General features: G+C 58.2%; 1 protein-coding gene across 1 annotated transcript; it reads right to left on the bottom strand.

Annotated features, from left to right (window-relative positions):
- Window positions 1-253: 253 nt before the first annotated feature.
- Window positions 254-19,773, bottom strand: LOC134526161 (excitatory amino acid transporter 5-like). Its single transcript, XM_063357724.1, has 11 exons — window positions 19,500-19,773; window positions 17,098-17,177; window positions 14,852-15,064; window positions 14,032-14,074; window positions 12,771-12,993; window positions 9,150-9,249; window positions 7,889-8,122; window positions 4,420-4,614; window positions 3,570-3,704; window positions 1,408-1,507; window positions 254-1,296 (listed from the first exon to the last, which is right to left on the bottom strand). The coding sequence occupies exons 1-11, from the start codon at window positions 19,674-19,676 to the stop codon at window positions 1,159-1,161; spliced, it is 1,638 nt and encodes a 545-aa protein (XP_063213794.1). The 5' UTR covers window positions 19,677-19,773; the 3' UTR covers window positions 254-1,158.
- Between the last annotated feature and the right edge of the window lie 34 nt (window positions 19,774-19,807).

The raw sequence follows: 19,807 nt of genomic DNA, 5'->3' as shown, positions 1-19,807 counted from the left end.
TGCTGAAAGGGTTATTAGACACTGGAACAGGCTGCCCAGGGAGGTGGTGGATTCACCATCTCTGGAGGTGTTTAAAAAAAGGGTAGATGGGGCACTGAGGGACATGGTTTAGAAGTGGCTCTTGTCAGGGTAGGCTAAAGGTTGGACTCGATGATCTTAAAGGTCCCTTCCAACCTCAGCGATTCTATGATTAGACACGGGGAAATGTTTTCTTCACGCGCGATTGGCGGGTCGTTAAGGGATGTTCGGGGGGAGCTTAAGCTGCTTCCAGGAGAGTGAACACTGGGGCAGGAAAGACAAAGCAGGAGGGAGAAAGGGGATGAGGTGGCATTTGGAGAGGCGAATTCAGCGAGAGGAGTCATTGGTATGAAAGGCTTTTGTGGAGGAGGCTGCCCTGGGAAACCTGGATTTGAAGGCTGTAATTGGAATTTGAACTTAGGGACAGATCCTTAGCTGGGAAAATCAACACGGTCGCCGTTGGGCCCGGTCAATTAGTTTCACTGTAATAAAACAGACCGTAAAAAGGTGTACGGCTGGTCCTTCCGTCCCGGCGGTGCGGGTGGGTCTGGCTGTCCGTGCCGGCCCTTCCGCCGGCCGTCCTGCTCCTCTCCTCGGGTAACGGCCGGGGAATCCCGTTATGGCCAACTTGGATTTTGAGCTCTGGACAAAAATTCACTTAATCTTAGTTTTTAGATGAGAATCTATTAATAAAAAAGCCATGAGATTAAAAAAAATAATAATAATACCTACAATAAAGAAAATAAAACTTTATGGAGCGCGGCCTGACCAGCAGACAAGGGCTGCTGCCCCGCGGGGTCCCATTTGTGTCCCGTCTCTGCTGCTTTCTCATCCGGTCCAGTCCCAGTTTTCTGATACCGTCCCACCTCCCTAACCTTCGAAAAGGACTGGGCTTGAAAAAACCGCGAGGCACGAAGCCTTCCGTCCCCGCTGGCTCGGCCGGGCGCTCGCTCGCAGCCGGCGCTGCCTCCCGTCCCCCGCAGCCGGGCTCTTCGAAGGAACCGTCTTCGAAGGGTAGAGAGGATTTTTCCACTTTCTGTGCCAAGTAAGGCCTTCGTCTCGCAGAGCATCCACGTACGACATTCACAACGTCAGTGTTGAGCACCAAGATCCCGTTCCCGGGCGCAGGAATGCTGCGATCTACACCTGGCAGATGTTGTAATGAACTCCCGTCTGATCGAACAAAGTTTCTTCGATCATTTCAATCACGTTGTCTTTGGGATGCAGATGTGAGGTCTCCGCAGCGGGGAACTTCTCTGTGGTGGTTCCTGGATCTTGCTGGGAAAAGAAAAAAAAAAAAAAAAAACCAAACGCAATTTTAATTTCTTAAGGGAGCGCACGCGTTGTATCTGCTGCGCCCCCCTGCGCTCCCAGACGGGCTGTACGTACCGGGGGGGGCTTTGGGGCAAAGTCTTTCTCGCAGACGTGTGCTATGATGCCAGCAGCCAGAGCGTCACCCAGGACATTGGTCATAGTTCGGAATCGATCCCTAGGTGAGAGAGAGCCGTGAGGATGCCGTCGGTGGCCACAGCCGACGCGCCCGCGGTCTTTTACGGCTTTGGTACGCGGCAGCCTCCATCCCTAATGTCGCTGCCGCCGGTTTTGCTATTGGCGCGTGGGGAGAAGTGCAGTATCGGCAAATACAGAGGAAAAATGGTACACGCGGTGTCTCTGAGCCCAGCACCGTGAAGGCGATGGGGCTTCTTTTCTCTCCTCGGGCGTCTTTTTAGCCCACAGACCCGCCTGCGCCACTTCCCTAACGGAGGCATCGTCACCGTTTTCGCTGGGGGTGGGGTGGGCTGCCTCAGCGAGTCGTAAAACTCCTCGCGATGCCTCTCGGGGAGAAAACCTCCCTTACCCCGCCACGGCCCCTCTCCCGTTTCTCCAGGCACCTCTGGCACCGGTCGCCGGCGCTGGGGCAGGTGGCGGCGCTGGGTACCCTGCGGTGCCCAAGGGCTGAACTCACAGCGTGTTCTGATTTTACAAGTTTCACCTGAAAAGTTAAACGCCCTTTTACGTGAAAGAAAAGAGAAAAGCGGCCGGGATGCTCGAGGCTCTTTCCTCCTGTCCGGGGTGGCTGTGAAGGACGCGTCGGCAAACCCCCGCGTCAGTGATGTAGAAGTCGGTGTCTACTCTGGACGTTTTTCCTCCTAGCTAATCTGCTTCATTTTTAGCTTAGTACTTTAGGACGGCACATTTCACAAACCGCGGGATGTTTGACCGCTCTTCTCTGCGACAAACGCCCTCGCATCCGTTTTTTTTGTCTCGAGATCAACCTGGCCTTCATCCATCAAGATGAAGATGATCTCGTCGGAAGACAGGCTTCCTTGGGGTCGGCTGGGTTGGATGCGGTCCTTCGAAAAGGTCATCCTTAACTTGTGGAAACTCCAGAGACGTTCTAGTCCTGGTGACACACGGGTTTGGGAGAGAAGTCGCTCTCAGACGCAAGGGGGGGTTTTGCCCCTTCTGTTCAAGAGCCGACTGTCTCGTCCCCTGCTGTCGTTTGGTGTGCAAACAGCTTTGGCGTTACCTTGTTACTGTTCTGCTGGGATGTTTATTTCTCCCTCCCTTCTCCTTTTTAATTGTGAAAATGCCCGTGTTTCACAAATAGAAACAGCAAACTGGATGAACACATATTGTAAATGATCACCAGCGGTTTATGGTTTACTATTGATTTCTCTGATTATTTTCTTTTTCCCCCTGGAGATCACGCGTTTTTTTCCTAAACAATTGCACGTTTCCACCCCTTTTGTAGCTCTGTTGTTGTTGTTGGCATCTCCCTGGCTGATTTTAATTTCTCCTTCTACGAAGCCAGAAAACTCTCGCCCTGCCTTACCGACCTCCTTCCTCTCCCAGGGATAATATTCCACCAAAACAAATACTGAACCCTCTGAAATACTGAACAAATACTGAACTTCGCTTTGACTCTTGCGCCGTCCATCCCGTCCGCCTTTGTCCGCAGCGCGGACAGCCTGGAGAGGACAAGGACTGGAGGTATTTCTAGGGACCGCGTTAACGAGCGGCCTCGCACAGCGACGCCTCGTGACGACAAGACGACGCACCCGCTTTCCTCCTTTTCTACCCCTCGCTACGGAGGAAAGCAGCATCCTTTTGATCTCTTAAAAGTAGAACCGTATGTATGTTTCAGAAAGTTAGATGTTGTTGCTTATTTGAGACCTCCGACGGAGGTGCGTTGTGCAGTCAGATGGGAATTTAGAGAACAGGCGAGGACAAGATGGTGTTTCAAACTGGCGACCCTCACTGGGAGAGGGGCTGAGTGCCATCACCACTCGTCCACGTACGGTCCTTCACGGGGCACGAGACAGCGACGGGCACCTCGGAACAGAAACGCCTCGAGTCAGGCACTCCGTGAGGAGACTCCTCGCCTGTAGTTACCATGGGCCGTTTCACGAGGATTCATTGGAAAATGAAGAATCTCACGCTTGGCTCCCAGCCCGCCTCGGTGGTGCCTCCTCAGGCTGCGTTCCCCCCCGTGGGGCTGTTCAGATACACCGCCGCGAGCTGCCCCTCGGCACCCGCAAGGTACTTACAGAGCCCAGTCGACGGCGATGATGAGCGTGATGTCGTCGGTGGGCAGCCCCACAGAAGTCAGCACGATGACCATCGTCACCAGCCCGGACTGGGGGATCCCGGCCGCCCCTATGCTTGCTGCTGTCGCTGTTATGCTGCAAAGAGAAGGTGGCGGCTGCGCAATTTTTGGCTTTTGTTCGTTTTGGGGGGGGGGGGGGGGGGGGGGGGGGGTGGTTTTTTTCGGATGTTTTTTTGTTTTGGTTTGGGTTTTTTTACAAAAAGAAAAGCAAGCGCGTTTGCATGGCAAAGTTATTCCTGTATGGAAGGCTTGGGTCGGATCTGGCTTCCTCCACCTTCCTGCTCCCTGACTCTGTCCCGAAGCCCTGCCTGGCGCGTCCTGGCTGAGGGCGCTCCCGGTTTGCGCTCACACCGCTCCCCGCTGCTGTCCGGTGTAGCCGCCCCTGCATAAAATGGCTAAATGTCTGCAACTGCCCTTACTTATTTCTATCTAGATGGGGGCTTTGTTTGCCTGCTTATCAGACGGGGCCGTTCCATTCCCGACGGGGAGTAAATTACACATGCACAAACCCTGAGACAATTCGCCTGCGCTGCGGGTGCCGGCCGGTCCCAGCCGCGCCGTCAGCTCCCCGTCTGGCTCCTACCTACAGGCAGAGCCTGATTCTGCAGCAAATTCCGCGGGGGCAGAGCCCGAGCTTCCCCGGGGGCCGGTACCCCCCGCACCTTCCCCCGCTCCTCCGCTTCCCGGCAAAGCTCGCTCTCGGCAGTAGCAAGGCCTCTGCCGAACGGGAAGAGGGTGGGAGGTCGTCGTAATAGAGCGAAATAATTCGGCTGCTGCAAAGAAACGTTTACCTGATCGTTATAATTTGTCCCAAATCCAAGTCGTATTCATTGACCTGGGCGATAAAGATGGCAGCGACCGCTTCGTACAGCGCCGTGCCGTCCATGTTGATGGTGGCACCGACGGGGAGGACGAAGCGCGCCACGCGTCTGTCTATCCCGTTGTTTTCCAGGAGACACTTCAGGGTGATGGGCAGGGTTGCCGAGCTGTAGAACAAGAAATGGTCGGTAATTCTCTCTGTTGTTTGCGGCGAGCTTTACATAAAGAGCAGTCAATATTAACGGTACAGAAACGCCAGCCCACCTGAGGGTGACGGCGGCAGCGCTCAGGCAAGTCGCTGCAGCACTGAGAGTTCCTTCAGCTTGCGCTCCCCGGGGAATACGCGTAACGGGCCGAGCAGATGGTTAGCCACCCGCTGCGAGATAAACTGCTCCCGGTGAACAGCTCTGTGCGACGCCTGTGGCTGGGTTGTACCTCCCTGGCCCCACGTTAGTCCTGCGCCACCTCCGACCTTGGTACGGGGCAGCGTCTGCCTGCGCCGGGTCCAAACCCCGCTGTTCCTCCAGGTTCCAGCCAGGTCCAGACGGACCCTGCTTCCCTCTGGGTTCCAGCCGGACCCCGCTGTTCCTCCAGGTTCCAGCCAGGTCCAAACCCTGCTGTTGCTTCGGGTTCCAGCCGGACCCTGCTGTTCCTCCGGGTTCCAGCCAGGTCCAGACGGACCCTGCTTGCCTCTGGGTTCCAGCCAGACCCTGCTGTTCCTGCAGGTTCCAGCCAGGTCCAGCCGGACCCTGCTTCCCTCTGGGTTCCAGCCAGGTCCAGACGGACCCTGCTTCCCTCTGGGTTCCAGCCAGACCCTGCTGTTCCTCCGGGTTCCAGCCGGGCCCAGCCGGACCCCGCTGTTCCTCTGGGTTTCAGCCGGACCCCGCTGTTCCTCCAGGCTCCAGCCAGGTCCAGACCCCGCTGTTCCTCTTGCCGCGCACACGAGGAGCAGCTCCTCGGCTCGGGCACCCCCTGACCTTTCTCTCTTGTTTCTGTTTAGCTGTCACGCCGGAGTCGGGATGAGGAGGTGGAGGAAGAAGAGCGGGCGGAAGAAAGGCAACAAGCACGCACAAGAAGCGGATGGGATTGCCATAGGCTCTGGGAGGCGGGGAGGGCGTCTTCTGGAAGGTGTGGGCTGCAGGGCACGGCGCGACGGACCCCAGCACGGGGCGTGGGGCTGGGACGGGGAGCAGAGGGATCCCACCTCCCTGGAACCGCTCTCCCGCGGGCTCCGCCGGGGCGGGCTGCGGGGAGGGACCCTGGAGACCCCGGCCCCCGAGATCAGGAAGAGCAGGAGAAGAAACCCGCCTTGGGGGGCGCTGGGGGAAGGAGACACAATCCCAGATGGTTTTATTGGGATTATGGGAAGAAGCAGCATTAGGGAGGCCGGAAAATCCTTTTGCTTACTCAAGTGTTTCCTAAGAAAATGTTTTCATTTGCGTGTCTTCCAGAAAGGACGGTGGTTTCTAATGTAAAGTTTCTTCGTTGTTATAAAGAATGTTTTCCAATGAAAATAAAATGGATAAAAATACCGCAAAGGTATAAAATCTTATCAAAGTAGACATCACTTTTCTTTGGAGAAGCTCGGGATGCACAGGAGTTAAGTTTTTCCGTGAAGTGGTCAGAAGAGCTTTTGATGTTTTCAAATAAAACCCGGGATCGTAACCCCACGCTGTTTTATAAAGCACCCACAAGGGCCCTACTTTGAATTCTGTCAAGAACACGGACTGCAGCACCCAAGGGAAGCACGCGCACCTACGAACGTTGCTGCTTCGCTCCGGGCAAAGCCCAGGAGAGGGCGAGCAGCAGGACAGCGCGAGCTGGCGGGGGCTGGAGACCCACCGAGGCGCTTCCCACTGAGACCAGGCTGTGCCCCGCATCCCAGTGCCACGCATCCCAGTGCCACGCATCCCAGTGCCATGCATCCCAGTGCAATGCATCCCAGTGCCCTGCATCCCGATGCCACGCATCCCAGTGCCACGCATCCCAGTGCCATGCATCCCGGTGCCACGCATCCCAGTGCCATGCATCCCAGTGCAATGCATCCCGGTGCCACGCATCCCAGTGCCACGCATCCCAGTGCCATGCATCCCAGTGCCATGCATCCCAGTGCAATGCATCCCAGTGCTATGCATCCCGGTGCCACGCATCCCAGTGCCACGCATCCAGTGCAATGCATCCCGGTGCAATGCATCCCGTTGCTATGCATCCCAGTGCCCTGCATCCCGGTGCTACGCATCCCAGTGCCACGCATCCCAGCGCCACGCATCCCAGCGCAATGCATCCCGGTGCCACGCATCCTGCTGCTACACATCCCGGTGCCCTGCATCCCGGTGCCACGCATCCCAGTGCCGTGCCCCGCATCGCGGTGCCATGAATCCCGGTGCCACACATCCCAGTGCCACGCATCCCGGTGCTACACATCCCAGTGCCCGCATTCCAGTGCCCCTCATGCTGGTGCCCCACATCCCGGTGCCTTGCATCCCCATGCCCCACATCCCAGTGCCCCGCATGCCAGTGCCACGCATCCCGGTGCCCCGCTTCCCAGTGCCCCACATCCCAGCGCAATGCATCCCGGTGCTATGCATCCCAATGCCCTGCATCCCGGTGCCATGCATCCTGGTGCTACGCTTCCCAGTGCCCCCATACCAGTGCCATGCATCCTGGTGCCCTGCATCTCAGTGCTACGCATCCCAGTGCCCCACATCCCGGTGCCATGCATCCCAGTGCCCCACATCCCAGTGCCATGCATCCTGGTGCCCCACTTCCCAGTGCCCCACATCCCAGCGCAATGCATCCCAGTGCTACGCATCCCGGTGCCATGCATCCCAGTGCCCCACATCCCGGTGCCATGCATCCCAGTGCCCCACATCCCGGTGCCATGCATCCTGGTGCCCCACTTCCCAGTGCCCCGCATCCCAGCGCAATGCATCCCAGTGCTACGCATCCCGGTGCCACACATCCCAGTGCGATGCATCCTGGTGCCCCACATCTCGGTGCTATGCATCCCAGTGCCCCGCATCCCGGTGCCCCGCATCCCGGTGCCCCGCATCCTGGTGCTACGCATCCCAGTGCCCCGCATCCCAGTGCCCCCATCCCAGTGCCATGCATCCTGGTGCCCCACATCCCAGTGCCCCGCATCCCGGTGCTACGCATCCCAGTGCCCCCATCCCAGTGCCATGCATCCTGGTGCCCCACATCCCAGTGCCCCGCATCCCGCTGCCCCGCACCCCAGTGCTACGCATCCTGGTGCCCCACATCCCGCTTCCTACAAAAGCTGGAGGCCATCTCATTTCACATAGTGCTGGAGCATCGTCTCTCTTTGTCTGAATTACACCCCTTCCCCCCCAGCTCGCCTGGCCGTACACACCGCCGCATCTCCCCCGACCAAACCACATCCGCAGTCAGCTGGATCGGCGCATTTCAGCCGCGCTTCCGTACCTGGAAGATGTAGCCAAGGCAATGAGCAAGGCTTGCAGTATCCCCTGAATGAAAGCAAAGGGGTTTTTCTTGGTGATGAGCACAAAAAGCAGAGGTAAGAGGATGAGCCCGTGGATGATCAGCCCCGATACCACTGTAATGACGTATAGTCCCAGCTTCTGTCCTGTAACTGATGGATCTTCCATCTCCAGGATCTTTCCAGCGATGAGAAATACAATGCCAAAGGGGAAGTACCTGCAAAGAATAAGCATAAAAAGTTCTTTACGAGTTTGCAGCAATCATTGAAGCACTACGCGAGAGTCAGTGCAGTATTTGGTACCACGTGGTACAGTCACAGGATCATCCCAGAATCCCAGACTGGCCAGGGTCGGAAGGGACCTCTGGAGATCATCTCCTCCAAGCCCCGGCCACAGCAGGGTCACCCACAGCAGGTGGCACAGGAACGCGTCCAGGCGGGGTTGGAATGTCTCCAGAGACGGAGACTCCCCCACCTCTCTGGGCAGCCTGTGCCAGGGCTCTGCCACCCTCACAGCAAAGAAGTTCCTCCTCATGTTGAGATGGAACTTCCCATGGTCAAGTTTGTGCCCGTTACCCCTTGTCCTGTCCCCAGGCACCACTGAGAAGAGCCTGGCCCCATCCTCCTGACACCCCCCTTTCAGTATTTATAAGCGTTGATAAGATTCCCCCTCAGCCGTCTTTTTTCCAGACTGAAGAGACCCCAATCCCTCAGCCTTTCCTCATCAGAGAGGTGTTCCAGCCCCTCAGCATCTTGGCAGCCCTTTGCTGTCCCCTCTCCAGCAGTTCCCTGTCCTTCTGGAACCGGGGAGCCCAGAACTGGACACAGCGACCCAGGTGCGGCCTCCCCAGGGCAGAGCAGAGGGGGAGGATGACCTCCCTCCACCTGCTGCCCACGCTCTTCTTGATGCCCCCCAGGATGCCATTGGCCTTCTTGGCCACAAGGGCCCATCGCTGGCTCATGGTCATCCTGTTGTCCCCCAGGACTCCCAGGTCTCTTCCCACAGAGCTGCTCTCCAGCGGGTCACCCTCAGCCTGTCCTGGTGCGGGGGGTTATTCCTCCCCAGGTGCAGGACCCTGCACTTGCCCTTGTTGAGCTCCATGAGGTTCCTCTCCACCCAGCTCTCCAACCATACGAAAATAAATCCAGTGCTGACAATAGATACTGGTAGACGTGTCAGCAGCTCAGCGTTACCATTAGATAGCAGGGAAGAAAAACAATCGAATCGATCAAAACCAGATTTACCAAACTGCCATCGAGACAATTTTCATAACTGCTTCGTTCAGACACTGGCACACGTTGACCAGCGGAGTTCCTCGCTCGCCCATTTTTCCCAGGAGAAGTCCTGCAACCAAGCACATGGGTTTCTGTTACTCGGTGGTACCGTGGGAGCGGTGTCGCGCTGGGTGGCTTGAGGCTCTGGTGGTCACGCAATGGGTTTCGCTGGGCAAACTCACAGCGGGTCAGACTTAATACGGATTTCCGCATGCTCTTACGGGTCACAGTAATGCTCCGCTGCAGGCAAATACAAGCACCTGGCCTTTTCTCAAACCCACCCAACCCAAAGCCAGGATTTGGCCTGTTCCTTGCACAGGTAACTGCTGAACCCTTCACTGCTGCTCGGTGCTGGGAGTCCCTTCTCAAGGTGGGTGAGCTGTCCTTTTGCTATTTGGTAATACGAGAATAATGTAGCTCCGGAAATAAAACCTGATATTTTTTTTAAAGGACAAAGCTCGGCGGGGTTATACATAGCTGAGGATGTGACGATATATTGAGCTTGTTTGGAGGTTCTAGCAGGGGAGGGCAGCTACCCTATGGCCTTGACCGATGAACGGTACGTCTCTCTCGGGGAAGGTCGTCCTCTTCGACCGAGCACGCAGCTTCGGGAGGGACGCACATGGATGGGTGAGGGAGGAAGGGGACACCCGCCCAGCCGGCCAGATCAGCCGAATCAACCCTGGCGATCAACGGGGTGACAGATGTCGCAGCCAGATCGCCCTCACATCCACCTAAACCTGAGGAGGATTCCACCTAAACACGAGGAGGAACTTCCTTGCTGTGAGGGTGGCAGAGCCCTGGCACAGGCTGCCCAGAGAGGTGGGGGAGTCTCCATCTCTGGAGACATTCCAACCCCGCCTGGACGCGTTCCTGTGCCACCTGCTGTGGGTGACCCTGCTGTGGCTGGGGGTTGGAGGAGATGATCTCCAAAGGTCCCTGCCAACCCTACGATTCTATGATTCTCTGATATGTTGCCTCCCTGCCCTTGCTCTGGAGTGAGAAGAGCCTCACGCCACGTCTGCCACTCGGAGGAACTTCAGGAGTGCTTGGATTTGCCGGGTTCCCGCCGGCGGTGGCAGCTCTCGGTCCCCTCCTGCGACGGGCGGTGCTGGCTGTTGACCAGCTATTTCACGCAGAGGGCTTTGTCCCTGGCTCCCGGGCTGTGCCGCGGTGGTGGCAGCGCTTGTGGCTGTACAACGGTACGTCAGGAAGGATCCGACCGAGTTGCTTAGCTACGGGCATTAAGCCTCCTGCCTTAATTCTGGTTTTTCTTTTGAGGTTGTGGCATTAACCTAATTCCAGTCTAATTTTCTGCTGAAGGAATTCTGGAGCAGAACCACGTGAATGGTTAGAGGGGCTCTGGTGTGTTCTGGGTCCGCCAGCGCAACGTTGGCCAGTGCTAAATCCCATTGCTCTCCCCGGCGAGGAGGGTTCCCAGGTACCCATTGAGCAGGAGGGAATTGAAGCTTTGAGCCCATCCAGTTTCCAGCCCAGTTGCGCGCGCTTTCCGTGTGGTCCAGTTAGCCAAAATTCCCACTTCTGAAGCACCATACAAGTGCCTGCTTTAGCTTGGAAAAGAAGAATATAGGCAGGATCTTGTCTTGTCCCCCTCATCCCCCTTCAGTCTTCAGGGCCGAAGACTCCTGGAGACCTTTGGCAGGGAGTTGGATCTCTTGGCTTGCTCAGAAGAGAGATGAAGCAGGGTCTTCTTTGCCAGGACATTCAGAAATAAGACAAGGCACGACATACTTAAATCTCAGCGCGGTGGATATTCAGCCAGTATTTGGTGGCAGTAACAGCTGGTTTGGAAAAGATCGCCCAAGCGAATGGACAGCTCGCTTTAAATCTGTGCCCTTTTCTGGATTTCGAAAGCAACAGAGATGACTGGAGATGCTCGGTGTCAGTGACGAGCTCTCTGGAGCTGTGGTAGCTGTGTGGGGTTACTGTCCACGGCAGAGCCACCCTGGGCAGCCAGCAGGCGCTGCACGGATGCCTTGGTCTCAGTCCCACAGACTTTGGTGTTTGGTGTTGGACCCCAATACCCTTTGCTGAGATCTCAGCTGGCTTCCACCGGGGCTCCCCGCGTTGCTGCAGGGAGGAGCCCATCCCCGTTTCCCACGGCACAGAGCCCTGTTGCCTGCCCTTCCCTGGCCCTCTCCTGTTTTCTCCCAGCTAAACCCCGTTAATCCAACCTCTCCTCGCAGGTAAAGCTTCCCGTGGATGTATGAACGCCCTTTTCCAAGCTGCCGGTCCCCGGTGCGGGTGATGCTCTGCCGGTCTGCGGCTTTGCGGAGCTCTAATCCCTCCTGTGCGTAACCCGGAGCACAGCTGGGCGGCGGGGGCTGGCCCAGGTGATCTCCCACTGTGTCCTAACTCCGCGCTGATCCCCACTCCCCCGCTGGCAGGGCGGCGGGGTGGTAATCTCGGAAGAGAAAAGCTGCTTCTTGCTCGTTTGGCTGGGCCGGAGGAGGGCACGTGTCCCGGCAGCGGGAGCTCGGCACGTTCCCGGAGCGTCTGTGGTCTGCAGGAGGTGTTGGTCACCGGACAGGAGTCTGCCATAGACACCTCTTCTGTCCGTAAGGATATTGAAGCGTGTCCGTAAGGATATTGAAGCTCTGCCCAGTCCCACCATGGCCACCTCCGCCAGGCACTGACTGTGTCGTAGCCTTTAGAGCCGCCTGCTCTGCCCTGGCTCCCTGGGCAGGCTGGCGTGTGCCAGGTCTGTGCTGGCTGCGCTGCCTCCACCCCTCAAATCCTCTAATTGGCTTCTTGGTTCCTTATACACGAAGTTCGAGCTCTTTGCCCTCACCTCTTAATCTACATGTAATCTTTCCTCCGTTGCCTCCTACTCTTTTCCCTCCTGATTCATCTCTCCCCCCCGTTTCTCCCTCAGCCTTGCACCCGGTGTCCTTCTGTCTTACTCTTTGAGTCAGCTCCAAATTCCTCCTTCCCGTGACTTTCTCCCCTTTAAACCTCCCTACCCATTTCACACGTTCTCTCCATCCAACCTCCGCTTCTTCGTCCTTCCTGGAATTGCTGCCCAGTGCCTCGTCCACGCGGGATCACAGGCTGTTCAACGCAAGGAGCTTTCTTGCCTACTTCAGAAAGTCCTCTTACAAACGTCCATAGGTTTGTGACGGGCGCCCAAGCCTGCCCCAGCTTTGGGGGAGTCCGGACACTGCCAGCGTGAGGGGTTGGGACCGTTTGTAACGAGCCATGTCCTAGGTCACCTCTGCAAAGGTTACAACTCGCTTCGGCGCGTTCATTAAAAGCTTACGTGACGATTTGAAATCCCTCAGGAGCCGTGCTTGGGCTGTGAAGGCTCACATGGAAAATGTGGGGAGAAAACAGCCTTCTCGGCGCCGAACACCTTTTTTGAGCTCCATCACGGGCAGTGCTGATGAAGGTGGTGGCGCAAGCTCCGTGCTGTGCCTGGTTCCCCAGGTACCTGAGCAGTTAGAGCTAAAATAACCTCGTCTGAGCATCCTGCCTCGATTAACAGCGCGGTGGCCGCAGCAGTTGCCACCCTGGGCTGCAGCTGCTGGGCCAGGGAGTAGCGCGGAGCCCCCTCCTCTGGGGAGCAGGTACCTATCGTGGCTGAGAAGATGACGATTCCCAGGACGTTCATCTCGTTGCTGGTCCCAGGCAGGGTCCTGTAGGTCATCTCAGGGGACGGCGTCAGCTCGAGGAACACGGGCCGATGAATTTCAGGGTTTTTATCGTCAGGCGCAAAGTAAATAAAACTGAGAGATTTCCCTGGGATCTTTGTAAAGCCAGGAGACTTCACCACCGGGACAAGAACGGTTCGATACTGGAACAAAAGCAAAGCAGTGACATTAGTGTCCTGTTGGCCACGGGCTCCATCCTGCTCTGAACACGGAGGCAAAGCCACCACTGGCCTGGGTGGTCCTGGAGGTTCAAAGTTTGTTTTTCGGGCAGTAAAAGGTGAAAAGAAGAGAAGCAAGAAGCAGGCAAAGGGGGACTGGGCTGTTCCCCGCAGACCTCAGCACAGCCGGCCTCGAGCAAGGCTGCGCTCTCTGGGCAGACCCGTGGCGTCTGGGAGTCGGGTCCCTGCAGGTCCTGGTGCAGCACTGGGTAAGCGCTGCGCTCCCCCCGGGGACACCCCTCGCCCCCCATCCCTCTCCTCCTGGGGCTTTTGCAGATGCTTTCCCAATGCCGGGAGGTTGCTCGTTTTCCCTTCTCCCCTCCACCCTGCCTGGACCCTCCTCGGGCCTCTCCCCTTCTTCCACCCCGACCTTTCCTTCAAGCTTTGCTCCCCTCTGCCTGCTGCCTGCCCACCCCCTGCCCACCCCCTGCCTGCTGCCTGCCCACCCCCTGCCTGCTGCCTGCCCATCCCCTGCCCACCCCCTGCCTGCTGCCTGCCCACCCCATGCCCACCCCCTGCCTGCTGCCTGCCCATCCCCTGCCTGCTGCCTGCCCACCCCCTGCCCACCCCTCTGCCTGCTGCCTGCCCACCCCCTGCCTGCTGCCTGCCCATCCCCTGCCCACCCCCTGCCTGCTGCCTGCCCACCCACTGCCTCCTGTCTGCCCATCCCCTGCCCACCCCCTGCCTGCTGCCTGCCCCTGCCCCACGGGCTCAGAAGCCACAGGGCCAGTGCGGGGTGCGAGGGAAGGGACGCGGCGCTGCTGTGGCAGGGGAGGGCAGGGGTGTCCCTGTGAGCCCCCGTGCCCCCGCCAGCACCCTCCGGCCACGAGTACCCCCCGGGCGAGCAGAGCAGGCGGGGTGGGGAGGGGGGCAGAGGGCAGGGAAGGGGCTGGTGTCCGGGCGGCGGGAGGGGAAGACGGGGAGAGCAGCGGGGCCCCGTCCCGCGGGGGCGGGTGAACTCACCTGCTGGAACGAAGCTTCGATGAGATTGGAAGGAAACATGTTTCTGTAAGAGAGCAATGGTGCAGGGGTTAAAGCGCGTGGTGGGAACGCGGAGGACGGCCTGGGAAGCACCTCTGGGCCACCCCTCGAGGCCCAACGTTACAGCCAACACCGGCTCCGCGTCCTCTGTGCAGCCCGAGGGTGAGGACAGGCCGGAGGGTGAATGACGAGCAGGACTGTGAGCCACGTGTGAACCGGACTCGGAGAAAGCCCGAGGTTGGGATGGACGTCTGCCATCCCCAGCGCCCTGCTCGGAGCAGGACCGCCTGCGAAGCTGGAGCAGGATGCTCAGAGCCTTTGCCAGTCAATCAAAGGCCTCCGGGAATGGAGATTCTCCCCCAGCCCTTCCCCAGTTTACCCCCGTCCACTGCTTTAACGCAGCCCTGGGCCAACTCCTGCTCGCGTTCACCTTGCAAAGCCCAAGGAGCTGCAGGGCTTGGCGTGTCCCGGCTGGGCTGCAGACGGAGAACTGCTGGGCTTCGCGGGGAATTTAAATCTGTTTTCTGCTGCTGCATCCCTCTTTGTTGGTGGCTCTGGGAGAAGAGCGACGGGGGGGGGTGACAGAGTGGCCAGAGGGACGTGTGTGGGGAGAAATGGACCCCGTGTCGCTGGGCTCGGAGGTACCGGCGCCTGGTCACCGTTGCCAACGGTTCTCCCATTTCCCAGTTCTCCCGTTTCCCCTGAGCTCTCAGTGTCTCCTGGGAACTCAACGCCTTGTGGGAAGATCCCGTCTGTGAAATGCCATCCGCAGCCTGGCTCCCTCGGAACTCCTGTGACGTACCTGATTAAATCCAGTAACGCATCAGCGGAGCTGAGCACCACTTTCCCCACAGAGTAGTTGTCCTTCTGGGCAGCCGCGCCGGGGTGGATGCTGACCACGAGGATGATCCCGACGGTCACCGCCATGAAGGTTGTCCAAAGATAGTAGGTGATGGTGATCACCCCCATCTTCCCACAGGCCTTGGAGTCCATGGTGGCCAGCCCGGACATGAGGCTGCAGCGGAAAAGATTGCGGTCAGCGTCTGCTCCCAGAACTGCAGACGATGCATCCAATGGGCAAAACCTCCAAGGCGGGAGAAGTTTCTGTAGATATTTTTTTTTAACCAACGCTTAAGGACATCACCAAGCCCTTGCGCATTTGCGTGCCTGTGCCCGCAGGGTCTCACAACCAGGATGGGCTTGTGGCAGCCCAGGCTGAGCTGTGGAGGGCAGGAGACACCTCTCTGCGCCCCCTTTCAAGGTCTGTCCATGTTTTCTCCACTGGAGAAGTAAAAATTCTTAGTGTATTTTCATGGTGAATAACTAATGCTACTCTTTCTTTCTTTCTTCCTTCCTTCCTTCCTTTTTTTTTTCTGTGATACTGTTCTCTTCACCCTCTAACCCCCCGTGCTGCTGCTGCACGTCACTGCGAACAGGGCAGAAAGGTGTTAGCGAGGTTTATAAAATCCCGGTGAGGACGGACCCCACTGCCCCCACTGCCCCAAGGGGGGAGGTCAGACTTCATGTACATGTGAGCTTGCCTAAGAAGTAGCCCGTAAGCTACTTTTATACAAAACTGGACTAAAAATAGAGAGGATATTACAGGCTGCAGCAGCAGGGAGAGCTGGCTGGCAGCGGTGCCTGCACTGGGGGCAAAGGGGAGCGTTCGGGGGCTGCAGCGTGCCCCGCGTGCACACAGACCCTCACCGAGCTCCTGGCCGCTGGCTCTCGCTGCTCCAGCTCCCCGGGCCCTGCGAGCCCCGGCCAAGGCTCTCGGTGGTGTTTGGCAGTGGCCCGACGACCCCTGGGTGGGACGTGATGGAGATGGAGGTTGCGAGGGTGAATGCCACCCTTGGGGACACGCAGGGGACGGGTGGTTGATGTGGTGGCCAGCCCACGGATCCCCTCCAGCAGCCGCATGTCCAGGGGGAGAGACACCCTGGGAAGCTCAAGAGAGGCCACAAAAGCAACGCGGAGGTGGGTGACGCTTGCCAACGTGAGGGTTGGGGAGCTCCAGAACTGAGCCCCAACCTGGACAAATCCACCCACAGCGCGCAGCCGGTCCCCTCGGGGACAGTGCTTAGAGGGTAGATGCCGCTTCGCCATCAGCCAGTAATTAAAAAAGCCTGCTTCAAATAAACCTGCAAGAAAAATCCTGGGAGCCCTGTGCAGACCCCGCGTCCGCAGGCGGGAGAGCCGTCAGCTGGGATGAGCCGGCATCCCTGAGCTGCGAGGGGGGCTGAGAGCAGCCCGGGAGTGACGGAGAAACTCGGGCAGTGCATCAGGGCAGGGGGCGAAAGGCTGGAGGGGAAAAGAAAGCAGCTCTGCAAGGGCTGATACCGAAAAGGCCAAGCGTGGCCAGGGTAGAGAGCACACTGCCCCCCCAAATAAACCAAAGGCAAATGGGACAGCAAGGAAACTCTGGAAAACCACAGAGAAGTGACACGTCCTCAAGGGAGTAAAGAGCTAATTGCTTGGGTATTTCTAATGAGCAAGTGCCAGCAATTGTTTAAAATGTGTAAATCCATGTAAGCTTTTCAAGACCTTCCTTAGACCTGAGTGTGACTCTATCAGCTCTGTTTCTTCTTTCCGGACTGGGACGGGCTGGTAAAAGCGGGATTTGCAGGCACAGACACAACATTGAGAGACGCTTATGGTTGCTCCCTGAACTTCCTCAAAACCCTCTGAATAAGGAAATCCGTGTTGAGTTTGAAAAGCTGCCCATCATCAACTAGCCAGAAATGGAGCTGGTATCGCCGGCTGGCTGGGCGTAAAAAGGAATGGAAACACCCCAGCCAGGGCAGGTGTCTGACCTGGGTGCGGGTGTCAACCAAATCCAGGTGAGGATTTGTCCCAGACCGTTGCTGGGAAGTCATGGGGTTTGATGGGCACCGAGGCAGGAGATGCTGCTGGGTCGTTCCCTGCTTGGGGCCGGGGTTATTCTCACCCCAGGCAATTTTAGGGCGATCTCCTCAACGGGGGATCACGGGCCGATCTCCTCAACGTGATGGAGAGTTGGTACTTTAGAAGCAGAAGATGATGTCTTACCTGGAGGTGATCAAGGGCAGGATCAGCATCTTCAACATCCTCATGAGGAGCTCTCCAGGAAAGGAAAAATACTGCTTCTCCTGCGCATGGAGCAGAGCCTCTGTGTCAGGTGAGAGCTCAGAAGGGGACACTGATCGCGGGTTAATGGCTCAAACCTGATAAATTTGCCTTTTTCCCAACCAGACCCAGCTCTGAGCTTGGTTCCGAGCTGGCAGCCATTCCTCGTGGCGCTCAGAGACACCGTTTCTCTGGTTATCCCTTACTGGGAGCTGGGTCAGGGATGGGAAACCTGTGAACCTGCGAGGGGTGTGCGGGGCCCCTCCCAAAAACATCCCTGGGTCCATTGCCCTCTAGGGAATGGTCCCCATGCCCCCACTGCTCGTTTCTCCCAAACACCGTTGCACTCGTTATTGGGGAGCAGAGGCTCGACTGCACGTGCAAAAGCGCCCCGAAGCCATTGGGGGCAGCCCGGTGCTGGCAGCAAGAAGTGGAAATACCTCGTAGCTGCAAGTGACAAAGCCCAGCGCAGGGAGAGCCCAGGTGTCCAACCTCACCACGCACCGAGGGGGGTTTCCACCCCCCAGCATCCCACCCCCTACAATCCTCACACGGGCATGGGGAAGGGCTGCCTGACCCAAAAAGCCCAGATCCCTTGGCCATCACCAAGGGAAGAGTGAGGGGTCTGTGAGACCAGCAGCCACCTGGCCGTCATCCCTCCACCCACCATCCATCCATCCCTCCATCCACCATCCATCCCTCCATCCACCATCCATCCATCCATCCATCCATCCATCCATCCACCCACACACCATCGACCACTCCATCCACCATCCATCCACCCACCATCCATCCCACCATCCACCATCCACCCATCCCTCCACCCACCATCCATTCCTCCATCCATCTCTCCATCCTCCATCCTTCTGGCTGCTGAGTTCCTTCCATGCCTCTGTCCGTCCCTCACCCCATCAATCCGTCCATCCACCTTCCCTCCCTCTCCCCCGGCTCTTTCACCGTGTCACTGTAGAGGTGTCAGGAACTTTTGGTCACTCCAAAGTACCCAACGCCACGAGGCTTTGAGGATGCCGAGGTTCCCCCCTGCTGTCCCTGCTCTAACCCACCCGTGTGGCCTAAACTCGGCTGGTTTCACCAGGGAGCTCGTGTAGAGTGGAGCCGGGATGGGTCCGGCCGGGTGCAAGGAGTAACAACAGATTCAAACAGCATCTCTTTTGTCAGTGGGTTTCTCAGCCGCGTGACGCTTTCCCATGGCGGGGAGGAAAGCAGGGACCGGCTGCTTCTCCAGCGCCTCATCCGCGGCCTGGGTTCTGGGAGAGAAGTCTGTGACGGGGAGAAGTGGCTGCCGGGACCACGTGCAGGGCTGTGGCACCAGGGCAGGACGGGGCTGGGGCAGAGGATGGATGAACTCGGTGCGTGGCAGGACAAGGGGCAGGAGCCCCCAGGCTCTGCCGGCCTCAAGCCCAGTGGGGGAGGCTGCCGGGCACTTACGGGCGCACGCACCGGGGCGCAGGGAGATTACACCCGACTTCAATTAAGTAACAAGATCATCCCTGCTGCGGATGGTGATGCTGAAGGGCATAATTGAAATGACAAGACTTTGCTAAATCCTCGCGGTGACACGGGGATGCTCCGGCCCCAGCCAAGCTCTCCCCAAAGCAGCATCCCCCCTCCCAGGCTCAGCCACCGGCCCGAAGATCAGGGCTGAGCCCCGGCCAAGATGCCCGATGTCATTAAAGCCACGTGTATTTCAGCGCGGTGACATTTAACAGCACAATGCTCCTAGAAAGTGCTGCGCAAACGCGCCTTTGCGGTGCATTTTCTCCAGCGCGTTTGTCTCCAAGGCTTCTTAGAGGAAGGTGACCCCTGGAAGCCCCCCAGGCTCTCCACCAACCCCCTATTTATTTTCCACTCTCTTCTCCAGAGAGTGAAAACCTGCTTCGGTTGAGCATCTGCACAGTGCGGGGGAGTAACAGGAGGAGCTCGTCCCTCAGACCCCAGCGCTGCTGCTTGTGTTGGGGGGAGCCCGTTCCTGAGCATCCAGCAGCCGAGCATCCATTGCCCCCTGGAGCATCCCCGTCCCACCTGGAGGCTCCTGCAGCCCTGTGGGGTCCGTCCCAGAGCCCCTCACTCCCACTGGAGGGAGGGAGGATTTGTCCCCCAGCTTTGGCATTTGTTGGCGGCTTTTTGGTCAAAGATAAAAAAAAAAGAAAACTCACAGGGAGAAACCTGCCCTGCGAGGTGCTTTTCTTGGGCAGGAGCCTTTGCCTTTGGGGCTGTGCCCATCTGGGGCTCTCAACGGTGATGTCTTGCCAACACCAGGGCTGGTAGCCACGGCTGGCCCGCTCCATGCCCCTCGCCCCCGTCCCAGTCCCGGCCAGGCTTACCAGCTCCGTCAGCTCCAGCGCCCGCAGCAGGAACCCCAGGAGGCACCCGGTGGCAACCGACAGCATCGACAGGGTCAGGAGGCCATTTTTACACCAGAAAGCCCGCACCCACTTCCAGACGCGCAGGGAAGTCGTGGACAGGGAATTCAGCAGAGCTTTCCTGACCCGCTCCCACATGGTTGCCCTCAGCCGTCCAGGCGATGCCCCTCGAAGCAGCTCCCGGCCCCGTTCATCGCCCCGGGCACCACCGCGCCGATGGATCCCTGCCCTTTGCTGGGAGGCGAGTGTGCTGGCAGCTAATCCCAGGG

Source organism: Chroicocephalus ridibundus, chromosome 22, assembly GCF_963924245.1.
Source record: "Chroicocephalus ridibundus chromosome 22, bChrRid1.1, whole genome shotgun sequence".
In the NCBI taxonomy this organism is placed as follows: Eukaryota; Metazoa; Chordata; class Aves; order Charadriiformes; family Laridae; genus Chroicocephalus; species Chroicocephalus ridibundus.
The sequence above is the reverse complement of the archived record's forward strand: the minus strand, read 5'-3'. Positions and strand labels throughout refer to the sequence as shown.

Excerpts from the sequence above, each read along its gene's own strand:
- LOC134526161 (XM_063357724.1), bottom strand. The coding sequence starts at position 19,676 with ATGTGGGAGCGGGTCAGGAAAGCTCTGCTGAATTCCCTGTCCACGACT. Across the intron at positions 8,123-9,149 it reads ATTGTCTCGATGGCAGTTTG|GTACTTCCCCTTTGGCATTG; the intron begins GTAAATCTGGTT and ends TATTCTTTGCAG. Across the intron at positions 4,615-7,888 it reads GCCTTGGCTACATCTTCCAG|CTCGGCAACCCTGCCCATCA; the intron begins GTACGGAAGCGC and ends CTTGTTCTACAG.